We start from the raw sequence: 13,583 nt of genomic DNA, 5'->3' as shown, positions 1-13,583 counted from the left end.
TGGTGTGGGAGGGATGGGGTTGGGGGTGGGAGGGCTACTGGGATCATTGGTGGTAAGGAATGGGCACTAGTAGAGGGATGGATGCTCGATCATTATATAAATGAAACCCAAGCAAGAAAGTTTGTAAGTCTACAACTGTACCTCATGGTGTTTAACTAATAAAAAAATGAATAAATAAATAAATAGATAAATTCAGTGCAGAAATGACTCCCATTCCTTCTACTGTAGCTCATTCACTTTATGATATTCCAGAGAACTCAACTTTGTTCTGCCCCATCAGTACAGTTAAGAAGTATAAAATGCAAAGTGAGATTAAAATGCAATGTAGGGAATCTTGGTTATGATCTGGAATTCTGAGGATGTGGCTTGGGTAGAGGAGGGACACACCTCTTGTGTCCACTAGGGGGCGGTGCTGTGTCAGCTTGGCTCTCGGGTTGCTCATCTGTGGTTCTCCCCTTGCCCATCAGATGTCACTCTTGCTCTGTTTGGAGAAATCCTCTCTGAACTAGACTCTTTACTCAGGATGAGTCTTGGCCAATTTTAAGGAGGGGCTTGTCTGGCTTCCTAAGAGGGGCAGATTTGCATAAAAACCTCCCACCCTGTGGATTAGGAGGCCCTATAAAGTCCTTGAGGACACAGGGTGGCTGTCAAGCCCTGGGCACAAAGTGTGGGGGTGTCTCAGCATGGCCAGGACTCTGCTGCTCCTCACCTTTCTGGCCTATTGTACAGGTAGTGCCTGCTGGGAATTTTTCAGTTTCGGCAGGGGGTGGCTACTAGTGATGACCTCTCTCTCCCTCCTGGAATCAGGTCCTTCTGGGTCACTAATCTCTGTGTTCTTTTCTTTCAGGTACTTGGGCCCAGTTTGTGCTGAATCAGATTCCCTCTGTGTCTGGGTCTCCAGGGGAGAAGGTCACCATTTCTTGTACCCGCAGCAGTGGAAACATTGGGTCTAACTATGTGCACTGGTACCAGCAGCGGCCTGGGAGTTCCCCCACAAAATTGATCTATGCAGATAATCAAAGACCCTCTGGAGTTCCCGATAGGTTTTCTGGGTCCATCGAGAGTTCCTCCAATGCTACCTACCTGACCATCTCTGGGGTGCAACCTGAGGATGAGGCTGACTATTTTTGTCAGTCTAATTATGGTAACAATTAATACCCAGTGCTTCAGACCCACGGGGAAATGAAACAAAAACTCCCCAGAACCCTCTGGTCCATCAACTCAGCTCTTCCTTTTTTTTTTTTATAAAAAATTTTTTAATTGTGAGACATCATGAGGTACAGTTGCAGACTTACACATTTTTGTGTTTGGGTTTCAATTATACATTGATAAAATACACATCCCTCCACCGGTGATGCTCTCCACTATGTTTACTGAGAACTCTTCATAAGGTTTTGCACAGGGGTTTCCAAACCACCTTCCCATCAGCCGTGGTTGACAGCTCTCAGTTTTTCTCACGTCCCCACAAACACAACTTGTTCCTACTGTATTTGATATGTACCATTCTCACTGGTGTGAGGTGATACCTCATTATTGTCTTGATTTGGATTTCTCTGACTGATGATCACGTTTCCATGTGCCTACTGGCTCTCCACCTTTCTTGCACTGAGAAGTGTCCATTCATTTCCTGACCCCATTTATTGATAGGATTTTTGAATTTCTTTGTGTTGATCTTTGTATTTTATGGATCCTGTATATCAAACCTCTATCTGATGTTTTGATTGTAAATATTTTTCCAGTTCCGTTGGTGTCTTTTAGTTTTACCCTTGTTGGTTTTGACATGCAGCTCTTTAACTTTTTGTCATCCCATTTGTGAATGTTTGATTTTGTTGCCTTTGCTAGTTTATCAGCTCTTTGAAGCCACCTTTCAGGCCCTAATCTTGCAGTGCTCTGTCTATATTTTCCTCAAGTACTTCATAGTTTCTGTTCTATCTCAAAGTCTTTGATCCACTTTGAACTGACTTTTGTGTGAGGTGTACAATATTGATCCAGCTCTTGTTTCTTACATGCAGTTATCCAATTTTCCCTGCAACGTGTGTTAAAGAGGCTATCTTTATTTCATTTTATGGTCTCAGCACTTTTATGAAAATTAACTAACTGCGTCTATGGAGTTTTGTCATAGTATATTCGAAATTTACCCCTTGACCAGAGTGTCTGTCTTATTCCAGTACCATTAAGTTTTGATCAGTATAGGTGTATGATGCAGTTCCAAATTTGGTCATGAATTACCTCTCAATTTTTTGCTTTTTAGTGTTTTTTTGGCTAATTCGCAGTCCTTTCTGATCTGATATAAACTTATTGACATTTTGAAATCCTGTCTAAATTTGGATGGGGATTGCATTGAATCGTTGTAATAGCTTAGGTAGGTTAATCATTTTAATATTATTGGTTGAGATAATACAATCCATGAGAATGGTATATTTTTCACTTCCTGCGGTATCACTCTATTTCTTTTTTATGTGACTTAAGATATCATTGTATAGATCTCCCACATCTTTTGTTAAGCTGACTCCGAGTGTCTTGTTGGTTCTGGATACCGTTTTCGATGGAATAGACTCCTTGATTGCTTTCTCCTCTGCTTCATTCTTTGTAGAATAGAATGTGACTGATTTTTGTCTATTGATTTTGTACCCGTCCACTTTGCTTTATTATTTCTTGTTTTTGTGGGCTATTTATAGTCCTCTATGTTTGTTATCATGTCGTCTGCATTTAATGATAGTTAGAGTTCTCCTTTTTCAATTAGCATCCGTTTAATTTTTATTTTCATGCCTGATTGCCATAATCAGACTTTAATAATAATTTAACTGGAAGTGAAGAGAGTGAACATGCTTGCATTGTACCCCAACTTTGAGAAAATTCTTTCAATCTGTCAATATTAAGTATGATACTGACTGTAGACTTGTTCTACATGGCCATTATTATCTGGAGGAAGGTTCCTTAATATAGTGTATAACCTGAACTGATTTGTTTTTGTTGAATCATCCTTGCATGACTGTGTGAATCCCAATTGATCAGGGTGTATGAGTTTTCTGTTTTGGATGTTTTGGATATGAATAACTAAGACTTTATTATGCATATTTACATTATATTGAACAGGGAGTTTAGTCTGAAAGTTTCTTCTCTGGGAGTATCACTTTCTGCTTTTGGTGTTAGTCTATTGTTAGCTTCATGAAAGTATCAGGAAGAATTCCTGTATCTTCGATATTTTTGAAGAGCTTAAGGAGTGCAGTCAGTAAAGCGACTTTGAAGGTTTAATAGAATTCACTGGGGAACCCATCTGGACCAGGACTTTTGTTCTTGGGGAGACTGTTCGTTAGTGTTTCAATACCTTACTTGTGATTGGCCTTTTTAGGGTTACTGTTTTGACCTCATTCATCTTGGATTGATTACAAGAGTCTAAGAATCTGTTCCTTTATTCTGGGTTCTTTACTGGGGATATACTGAAGCTCTTACTCAAATACTGTCTTCTGAGACTAGCGCAAAAATTTGATAAAGTCGTTGAAAATAATTGTTAGTACTCATATAGATATTGATATGAATTAAAGAGTTTGGGCTGTTCAAAATTCAATAGCAAACCACCCTTTCAGGACTCATTGATCCCACACTAATGAGTTCATCTGTCAATAGCCATTCTGCCAATTGTAAGGGAAAATGGTCCTGTCATCCTCACCAGCTTTCTGTGGGATTAATTTTCTCACTGGCCTTTACTGCATAGAGAGTCTGCTTGTAAGGCGGCACCTTCTCTTTTCTGGAGTGAATGTTCCATATTTTGGAGTCACTGAATCAATCAATATCATCTTTAATCGTCTCACCATTTGTTATTATTATTATTATTTTTTAAATTTTTATTAGCGAAACACCATGAGGTAAAGTTGTAGACTTACAATTTTCTGTGCTTGGATTTCAGTTATACAATTGTTGTTATTATTTTTATCACATAGAAATCTAAAGCTCAGTATTTACATATTAGCCATTAGAGACATTAGAGACTAGTTTGACATGTACTATCATTCCTGATATGAGGCTACATTTTTTTCCTTCATTATGAATCCAGTCTCCTTTTGCATAAATCTGGGGTCTCATCCACCACAGCACAGTCATGTGATGAGAATTAAATGACCCCAGGGAATAAGCTGATTTTATTCCAAATAGGTGAGTGTGTGCGTGTGTGTGTGTGTGTGTGTGTGTTTAAGATTTAAATATTAGAATCTTAACTCTAGGGAATGATGTCTTCACTGATATTTTACAATTTTGTTAGTAAATTATTCAGAGAGAGAGAGAGAGAGAGAGAGACCACAGCCCCTTTGAAGCACAAATGAATTGGTTAATTATCAAAGTAATTAAGAGAATTCACACTTGGCTTAAGGGTGATTCAGTGGGCATGGATGAAGAAAGCACTTCAGTGACTAAAAGTGGTCTAAAGGAAGGATGAAGATATCAAAACAATTATATTTCGCAAAGGAGTCTTTAAAGGCCTGATTCCACTGGCAAAAATAAGCAAGTGTGACTGTATGAAGTTGAAAGGGTCTAGCTTAGCAAAAGAAACTAGGCAAAAATACAAAGACACCCAACTGACTGGGAGAAGATATTCACACATAATGCTTCAGATAACACTCAAAATATGTAGAGCACTCACAGAGTTAAACAGCAATAACAAATAGCCAACAACCCCATCAAAAAGGGGAGAAGAGATGAATTAACACATCCATGAAGAAGACATGTGAGTGGCCAGTAGGCATGTGAAAAAGTAGTGGTCATTTCCTTATGGAAACAGAAATTACAATGTCAATAACATGCCACATTTTGCTATCTATCTATCTATCTATCTATCTATCTATCTATCTATCATCTACATATATCTATGTATCTTTAAACACAAGTGTGGGAGGGGTGGGAAAAATAGGATCCCTTCTTCACAATTTATGAAAGTATCACCAGGTCACCAGCTCTCACTTGACTCAGCTATCCTACTTGTGGCCATATGAATGCCCAATCCAAAAAATATTCTCTATCCTCAAGATATGAAGCGTTTTATTAGAAAGGACATATGCCCACCATTGTACATTGCAACACACAATAAAATAGCTAGGCACTGGATTCCATCTAGGTGTCCAACATCAGATTAGTTAATGGTAAACATTTTCAATAGATGCACAATGACATACCTTGTGGTTCCAAGGAATGATGGAGTCAAAAAATCACAGAAACTTGGATGGAGCTGGAGAAAATCAAGATAATGCAATAGGTCAGAAGAAGAAGACCAAATACTGAATTACCTCACTTATCTTTGTTATATAAAATAACACGGAAGGGATGCAAGTTACCAATGTGGGGCAAACCCTCACCCCTAGATGAATGAAGAACACTGTAGCACTGTAACACTGTCCTCCGATCGTTCATCGATTTGCTCGAGTGGGCCCAGTAACGTCTCCATTGTGAGACTTGTTTTTACTGTGTTTGGCATATCAAGTACATCACGGTTAGCTTGCTAGGCTTTGCTCTGCGGGTGAGCTTGCTGGTAGATTGTTGGGCTCTCCGAGAGGGTCAGGGGAGGAGGAATCAAACTTGGGTCACCCTCGTTGGCCTCGTGCAAGGCAAACGCCCTACCTAACCGCAGTGCTACTGCTCCAGCCCATGAATGCAGAGAAATGGCGAAAAAGGAGAAAAACAGAGGCATGAGGTAGGGGTGGCTTTGCACACTCGTGGTGTACAGATTTTGTATATGTATATGTCAAAGCACATGGAACAATATTGTAAACATAGGACCCAAACTCCAATAATTAATCTTAAAAATGTGCTTTTAAAGGAGGCAGGCTGGGTTAGAGGAAGAAAACTTGGGGACACTGATGGAGGGAAATCAACAGTCATTTGGGGATGGTGTTGGATCATTGTATACCTATATATCTAGTCTTGGCACAATTGTAAATCATAATGCTTAAATTAAAATTTCTACTTAAATAGAAATTAATTCAAATATATATGACATCTATTCATATATATATATATATATATAATTGTTGCCTAAGTACAATAGCCAGCATATGGAAATATTCAAAATGTCCAACTACAGAAGAATGGATGAAGAAATTTTGGTATTTGGACTAGAGCAAGCATATGGTGGTTAGGGCACATGACTTGCATGCCGTAGAGCTGTGTTCAATCCCTGGTACCCCACACGGTCCCCTTAACTCCATCGTGAATCATCCCTGAGTTCACAGCCAGTAATAAGCCTTGTGAACTCCCAGATGTGGCATAAAAACAATAGGACAAAATAAAAAAACAAAAAGAATCAGTCATAATCCAGAGGCAAGAGGACCAATAGAGAATGTTCTCACTCCTCTGAGGTATAGAGAGAAAGAAATCAATGTAGTTTTTGTCCCATTGTGTCACAGTCATGTTTTCTTATCTATTATGCTTAAAATTAGGCAGATCATTTGGAAAAGTCTGTTTATTGATATCAGTTATCGAAGAGCACTAGGGCATATAACCCATGGACTCTTGTATTCTGATTGTGACAGACTGTCAGGTCACTGGCTCTGATACTTTTTCCTTCATTTGAAAAATTGAATCGCTGTGACATACACAGTTACTCAGTTGTTGATGATTGGGTTTCAGTCATACAATATTCCAACACCAGTCTCTCTTCACCAGTGCACATTTCCCACCACTAATGTTCCCACTTTCCCTCCTGCATCTCCTCCCCCCGCCTCTATGGCAGGTACTTTTCATCTCTCTCTCTCTCTCTCTCTCTCTCTCTCTCTCTCTCTCTCTCTCTCTCTCTCATGTCCTCTCTCTCTTTCCTTTGGACATTATCATTTGCAATACATATCCTAAAGGTATATGTATATTCATGTATATTCCTTTAACTATTTTCAACACTGAGATCTTGCCCAGAGTGATTATTTCTAACTCTTATTGCCATACTTGTCGCTTCTCCATCCTAACTGCCCTTTTCCCTGCAAACATTTTTGGCAAGTGTACAAACATTAACAAATCTTCCTGGCCCCTTTTATCTTGGCCTTGGATATTAGTCTCGTACCATTTTTTAACATCCCACAAATGAGTGCAGTCATCCTATATCTGTCTCTCTCCTTTCACTCATTTCACTCAGCATGATATTCTTCATGTCCATCCATTTATAGAAAAATTTCATGACTTCATTTCCCCTAATACAGCTTGTTAGTATTCCATTGTGTAGGTCTACCAAATGTCTTTATCCAGTCATCTGTTATTGGGTATTGGGGTTGGTTCCAGATTCTCACTATTCTGAACATTGCTGCAATCAACATAGAATCACAAAATTGCAGAAGGCATTTCTGCTGCATTGTTTGGACCTTCAGGGCATATTCCCAGAAATGGTATTGCTGAGTCATATGAAAGTTCAATTTCTAGTTTTTTAAGAATTGAAAATATTTTTTCCAAAGTGTCTGGAATAGTTGGCATCCCACCAACTGTGAATTAAAGTCCCTTTCTCCCCAAATCCATTCCATCACAAGATGTTCTTGTTTATTGTGATGTGTGCCAGTCTTTGAGGTGTGAGATTTTTGTTGTTTTGTTTTGTTGTTTTGTTGTTTTGATTTGTATCTCCATGATGATTGATGATGTAGAGAATTTTTTTATGTGCCTTTTGGACATTTGGATTCCTTCTTTGAGGAAGCTTTTATTGATGTCTTTCTTTTTTTCTTTTTTTTCTTTTTTTGCTTTCTGTGTCACACCCAGTAATACACAGGGGTTACTCCTGGCTCTGCACTCAGGAATTACTCATGGCGGTGCTTGGGGAATAATATGGGATGCTGGGAATCAAACCTGGGTTGGTCATGTGTAAGGCACACTCCCTATGTACTGTGCTATTGCTCCAGCCCCTTTATTCATTTCTATTCTTCATTATTGATGGCGTCGAATTTTTTTTGGTAAAGTTCTATAAGTACCCTATATATCTTTGATATTAATCACTTTGATATTGGTACCTGGAAAATAATTTTTACAGTTCACTGCGCTGTTTCTAATTTGTTCATTGTTTTGTATTGAGGTGCAGAAGCTTCTTACTTTAATTAGTCACATTTGTTTTTCTTTGCTTCCACTTGCTTGGTCATTGGTATTTCATGCTCCAAGAAGCCTTTAGCTTCAATGTCATGAAAGGTTGGTTTTCCTATGCTTTCTTCCATGATCCTTACAGATTCAGGTATCTGATACATTTCTAATGAGACTAAAATTTGACCATGGGTAGTTGGGGGAGCTGTGGATCTTCAATAGGGTTTTCAGAGAAGCCCCCTGTTAAAGAACATTCATCCTAGCTCCACCCAGCAGCCTGGGCTTGTCTGGTGCCTTTTTTGTTGATAGGGAGCTCAGCAGCTGTGTTTCTCTGGCTGGGCAGAGTATCTCTTACCCAGGCCATTGTTCAGTTTCAGCAACTTTTTCCTTTCTCAGTGAGTCCCATGGAAAAATCTGAGAATCATCATAAGCCCCCTCTGTTCAAGAGTGCCTGGAACTTCCCTGAGAGAGACAAAACATAATGATGACTCACATGAGGTATATAAGGTATATCAGTTAAATCAATTATAACGTAGTAAAGAAAAACAAATATTAAATGCAAGGGAAACTGAAAAAATGGTCTTTAAAAATAAGCATATCGCCACTGGAGAATGGAGTTATACTTTAGGCATTGGGGAGAGACACCGAGATGTGATGGAGGGAACGGAAACCCTCTGGAGGTGCAGTGTTGGAATGTGCTTTTATCTGACACCTTCCCATTGTCAATATTGTAAATTAAAATGACAAAAATAATTTTATAAATGTTAAACATGCCCAAAAATAGGAAGACAAGAAAGAAAGAAAAACAGTGGGGAAAAAAAAGCCCAAGGGGAGATCTCTGCTGGTCCTCAGTGAAGCAGAGATCTTCAATAGGGATTCAAATTTGCATAAATAGCCCCTCCTTCTTGATGTTCCTGATGAGATGAGAGATGCCTGTGTCATCCCAATCTCAGCTCAGGGTCTCCGAGGGTCTGTGTGCAGGATGGCCTGGATTTCTGTCTTCCTGGTGATCCTCAGTCACTATACAGGTAGGGATGGTTCACAGAGACCCGGAGAAAGCTCATAGTCAGCGTCCAACTTACTGGTTCTGAGTCTCAAGAATCACAGCCCTGGTCTCTGTCTAGCACCCTCATGTGTCTGTGCTATCAGGTTGCCTCTCCAACTGCTGCTTACTCAGCTGCCCTCCTCTTTATATTTCCTGGGATAACTGCCAGTGTCACATGTATACCCTGTCTAGTGGTTTCAGTGTTGTTGACTTCTGGATCATCTGATACCTGTAGAAGCAGGACGCCCTCATTGGTATCTTTTGAACGACTACTCACCTCAGACAAGAGTCAGGGCTCTAGAGTCCCCAGCAGGCTCTCAAGATCCAAAGATGCCATGGGCAATGCAAGGATTCTACTAATCTCTGGGCTGCAGCCGAGGATGAGGCTGACTATTTATTTATAAAATAATTATTTAAATAATAATTGTATAAATGTTAAATTACTTGATCACTTGACTTCCCGTTAATCGTCGATTTGCTCGAGCGGGCACCAGTAATGTCTCCATTTGTCCCTGTTGTGGGCTAGTTTAGCCCAATGGCGTCAGTTTGTTCTAGGAACACGAAGAGCTTCAACTTGATCTTGATGAAGAAGTCTGACCATCTGGTAGGTGGGCGGCCTTGCATTCTTTTGACATCCCATGGAATCCAGTCAGTAATGGCTCTAGTCCAGCGGTCGTCTCTCAATCTCATTACGTGACCAGCCCATCTGATTTTTGACGCCTTGGCAAACCAGACTGCACTGGCTTGGGTGTGAAATTTCTCCTGTATCCAACAGGGGGCAGTGCTGCATGGTCTTGAATCTCATCCAGCAAATATCACCCTGCCATGCTGAGGAGAAATCCTTCCTTTTGATCTAGTGTCTCTTTACCTAGCTTGAATCTTGGCCGATTCTAAGGAGGGACTTCCATGTCTTTCTGAGAGGAGAAGGTTTACATGAAAACCTCCCACCATGAAATGGGCACTGGTGGAGGGATGGGTATTTGATCATTGTATAATCGAAACCCACGCACAAAACCTTGTAAGTCTACAACTGTACCTCATGGTGTCTCACTAATAAAAATTATTAAATAAAAAAGAAAGAAAACCTCCCACCCCGAGGATTAGGAGGCCCTACAAAGGCCTTGAGGACACAGTGTGGCTGTCAAGCCCTGAGCACAAAGTGTGAGGCTGTCTTCAAGCATGACCCAAGTCTACTGCTCCTCACTTTCCTGGCCTATTGTACAGGTAGTGCCCGCTGGGAATTTTGCAGGACAGAGGTGGAAGTGGTAACTAATGATGACCTCTCCCTCTTTTTGGAAACAGGGTCCTTCTGTCACACTGATCTCTGTGTTCTTTTCTTTCAGGGACTTGGGCCCAGTTTGTACTGAGTCAGATTCTCTCTGTGTCGTATCTCCAGGGGAGAAGGTGATCATCTCTTGTACCTGAAGCAGTGGAGATATCAGTTCCTACTATGTGAAATGGTACCAGCAGCATCCTGGGAGTCCCCCCACAAACATGATCTATGAGTTCAATAGAGGACCCTCTCAGATTTTCCGGCAGGTTTTCTGGGTCCATTGAGAGTCCCTCCAATGCCTCCCACCTGACCATTTTGGGATTCATTCTGAGGATTAGGCAGAATATTATTCTCACTCGTATGACAGTAACCATAGTCACCCAGTGCTCCTAACCCATGGGGGGAAATGACACCAAAACTCCCCAGAATTGCCCTCCCCATCGACTCAGCTGTGTTAGGTGGCTGTTCTGCCCTGTCTTCTGCTTGGACTCTCAAGTTTCAATCGTCTGTTCACAGTTGTCTCTGTTTTATTTTCAAACTACCAACTTCTTGATAGGAATATTATTCAGTTGGAGAACAGATTCCTTTTGAAGTAAGGCCATGTGTTTTAACCCTGGAAAATATAAAACAAAGAGGCAAACAGAAACAAAACAAAACAGACGAATTACATACTTCTACCTTGCAATCTTAATTAATGTCTCTTATCCTTTCGAACAACCACTGTAGCATCATCAAAGCAACTAAGAGAACGTATACTAGGCTTAAGGATGTTTCACTGAGAACCAGAAAAAAAAAAGCACTACAGGTAAGTGTAGGTAATATGAAGGAAAGATATAGATATCAAAGGATTTATGTTTCTCTAAGAAGTCTCCAATGGCCTGATTCCACTGTAAAACTTTAAGCATGTGTAACTCTAGGAATTTGAAAGCTTTTGCATGGCAAAGTTAAAACAAAATGACACATAACTGACACAACTAAGTATGAGAACATATTCATATATAATACTTCAGATAAAGTACTAACACTCAAAACTTTAAAGCACTCACTAGTGAACAAACCCATTCAATGGGAGAAGAGTTAGACAAATCCACAAAGAAGACATAAACATGACCAAAAAACACATGAAAAAAGTGCCTCTTTCCCTTGGGTAGGGGAACAGAAATAAAAATGACAATGATGTATTAACTCAGAGCTGTAAAGTATATATATATATATATATATATATATATGTATATATACAGACAAATGTATATATCTTTGGAAATAACAGCTATTGATGTGATGTGGTAAAGAAGAATCCTCATTCATGGTTTCTCTGAGTGTCAGCTGGGTATCGTTTCTATGGAAAACATATGGTATTTTCTCTTACAAGTTTGAAATTTATCAAACAAGTACAATTAGCTCCCATTTGAGTCAATTTGTTGTTAGTATCTATCCCCCCAAATATTAATCCTCCATCTCCTAGACACGAAAATATCCATTTGAAAGGAGATGTGAACACTATTGTTTACTGCAGCACTTACTACAAGAGCTAGGACATGGAATTAACCCAAATGTTCAATGCCAAATTAATAAATAATAAAGGTGTAGTATACATACACAATGGCATGCCTTGCAGTTGTAAGGAATGATGAAGTTACGCAATTACCTGAAGCACAGATGGGAGTGGAGGATAGTAAGTTAAGTGAATTAAATTAGAAGGAGGAGGCCTGTACCTAATGATCTCACTTATCTTTGATATATTGAAGGACGTGATATGGAGAGCAAGTTATGAAAATGGAGTAAATCCTTGGTCCTAGATTATCAGTAATGAAAAAGTCAAGCAAGGAAAGAAATAGAAAGGTTGAAAAAAAGGGAAAATGGGTGGAAGGAAACAGGGGCAGGGGCAGTTTCCTTGGAAACATTGGTTATGTACAGGTATTGCATATGTATACATCTAATGTGCAGGGAACTGTGTTGTAAGCATGGGGCCCAATGCACAACAATGAATCTTGAAAATGTGCTTGTTAAAGAAGCAGGCTGGGGTGGGTAAAGGGAAACTGGGGACATTAGTGGAGGGAAGTTGACACAGGTGGTGGGATTGATGTTGATACATTGGATACAGAAGGACCTTACAAAGATTTCTAACAAAAATCCAAATGAAAATTCCACATAATCAAGCAGGCTGCTAAACTGAAAGGACAGTTGCACTCTCATGTACACAGCCCCCTCTTCGCAATAGCTATGGCATAGAATCAGCGGAAATATATGCCTATTGATGGAACACTAGACTCAGGGGCTGAAGACACAGTATAGACACAGGAGAAGGTTTCTTGACACTGCCAGAAATAATTTCTTTTTTAAAAATTTTATTGAATCATCTTGAGAGAGTTACAAGCTTTCATGTTTGGATTACAATCACACAATGATCAAACACCCATCCTTCCACCAGTGCACATTCCCCACCACCAATATTCCTGGTATACCTCCCCTTTCCCACTGTCCCCCTGCCTCCATGGCAGACATCATTCCCCATACTCTCTCTCTCCTTTTGGGCATTATGGTTTGCAATACATACCCTGAGAGGTTATCATGTTTCATCCTTTATCTGCTTTCTGCACACATCTCCCATCTTGATTGATTCCTCTAGCCATCTTTTTCTTAGTGATCCATTCTCTGTTCCAGCTGCCTTCTCCCCTTTGCTCATGAGGCAGGCTTCCAGCTGTGGAGCAATCTACCTGTCACATGTATCTACTATTCTTAGGTGTCAGCCTCATGCTATGTTGTTTTATACTCCACAAATGAGTGCAATCCTTCTATGTCTGCCCCTCTCTTTCTGACTCATTTTACTTAGCATGATACTCTCCATCTCTATCCATTTATAAGCAAAGTTCATGACTTCATCTCTGCGGACAGCTGCATAGTATTACATAGTGTAAATGTACCAAAGTTTCTTTAACCAGTCATCTGTTCTAGGGCACTTGGGTTGTTTCCAGATTTTGGCTATTGTGAACAGTGCTGCAACGAACATAGAGGTACAGATGTCATTTCTGAAGTGCTTTTTTGCGCCCTCGGGATGTATTTCCAGAAGTGGTATTGTGGGGTCACATGGAAGTTCACTTTGTAGTTTATGAAGGGCTGTCCATATTGTTTTCCAGAAAGGCTGGAGTAGTGGGAATTCCCATGAACAGTGAAAGAGTGTCCAGAAATAATTTCTGATCACAAATCCAAGAATAAACTTTGACCACAACCAGG

At 40.0% G+C, this 13,583-nt stretch overlaps 1 gene segment (V, D, J or C); it reads left to right on the top strand.

The window, feature by feature from the left end:
- Nucleotides 1–683: 683 nt before the first annotated feature.
- Nucleotides 684–1,155, top strand: LOC130022914 (immunoglobulin lambda variable 6-57-like). The segment is given in 2 exon segments: nt 684–729; nt 848–1,155. Coding segments are annotated over 2 exon segments (354 nt in total).
- The last annotated feature ends 12,428 nt before the right edge of the window (nt 1,156–13,583 follow it).

Source organism: Sorex fumeus, unplaced genomic scaffold (genome assembly GCF_029834395.1).
Source record: "Sorex fumeus unplaced genomic scaffold, SorFum_2.1 ptg000021l, whole genome shotgun sequence".
Taxonomy (NCBI): Eukaryota; Metazoa; Chordata; class Mammalia; order Eulipotyphla; family Soricidae; genus Sorex; species Sorex fumeus.
The sequence above is the reverse complement of the archived record's forward strand: the minus strand, read 5'-3'. Positions and strand labels throughout refer to the sequence as shown.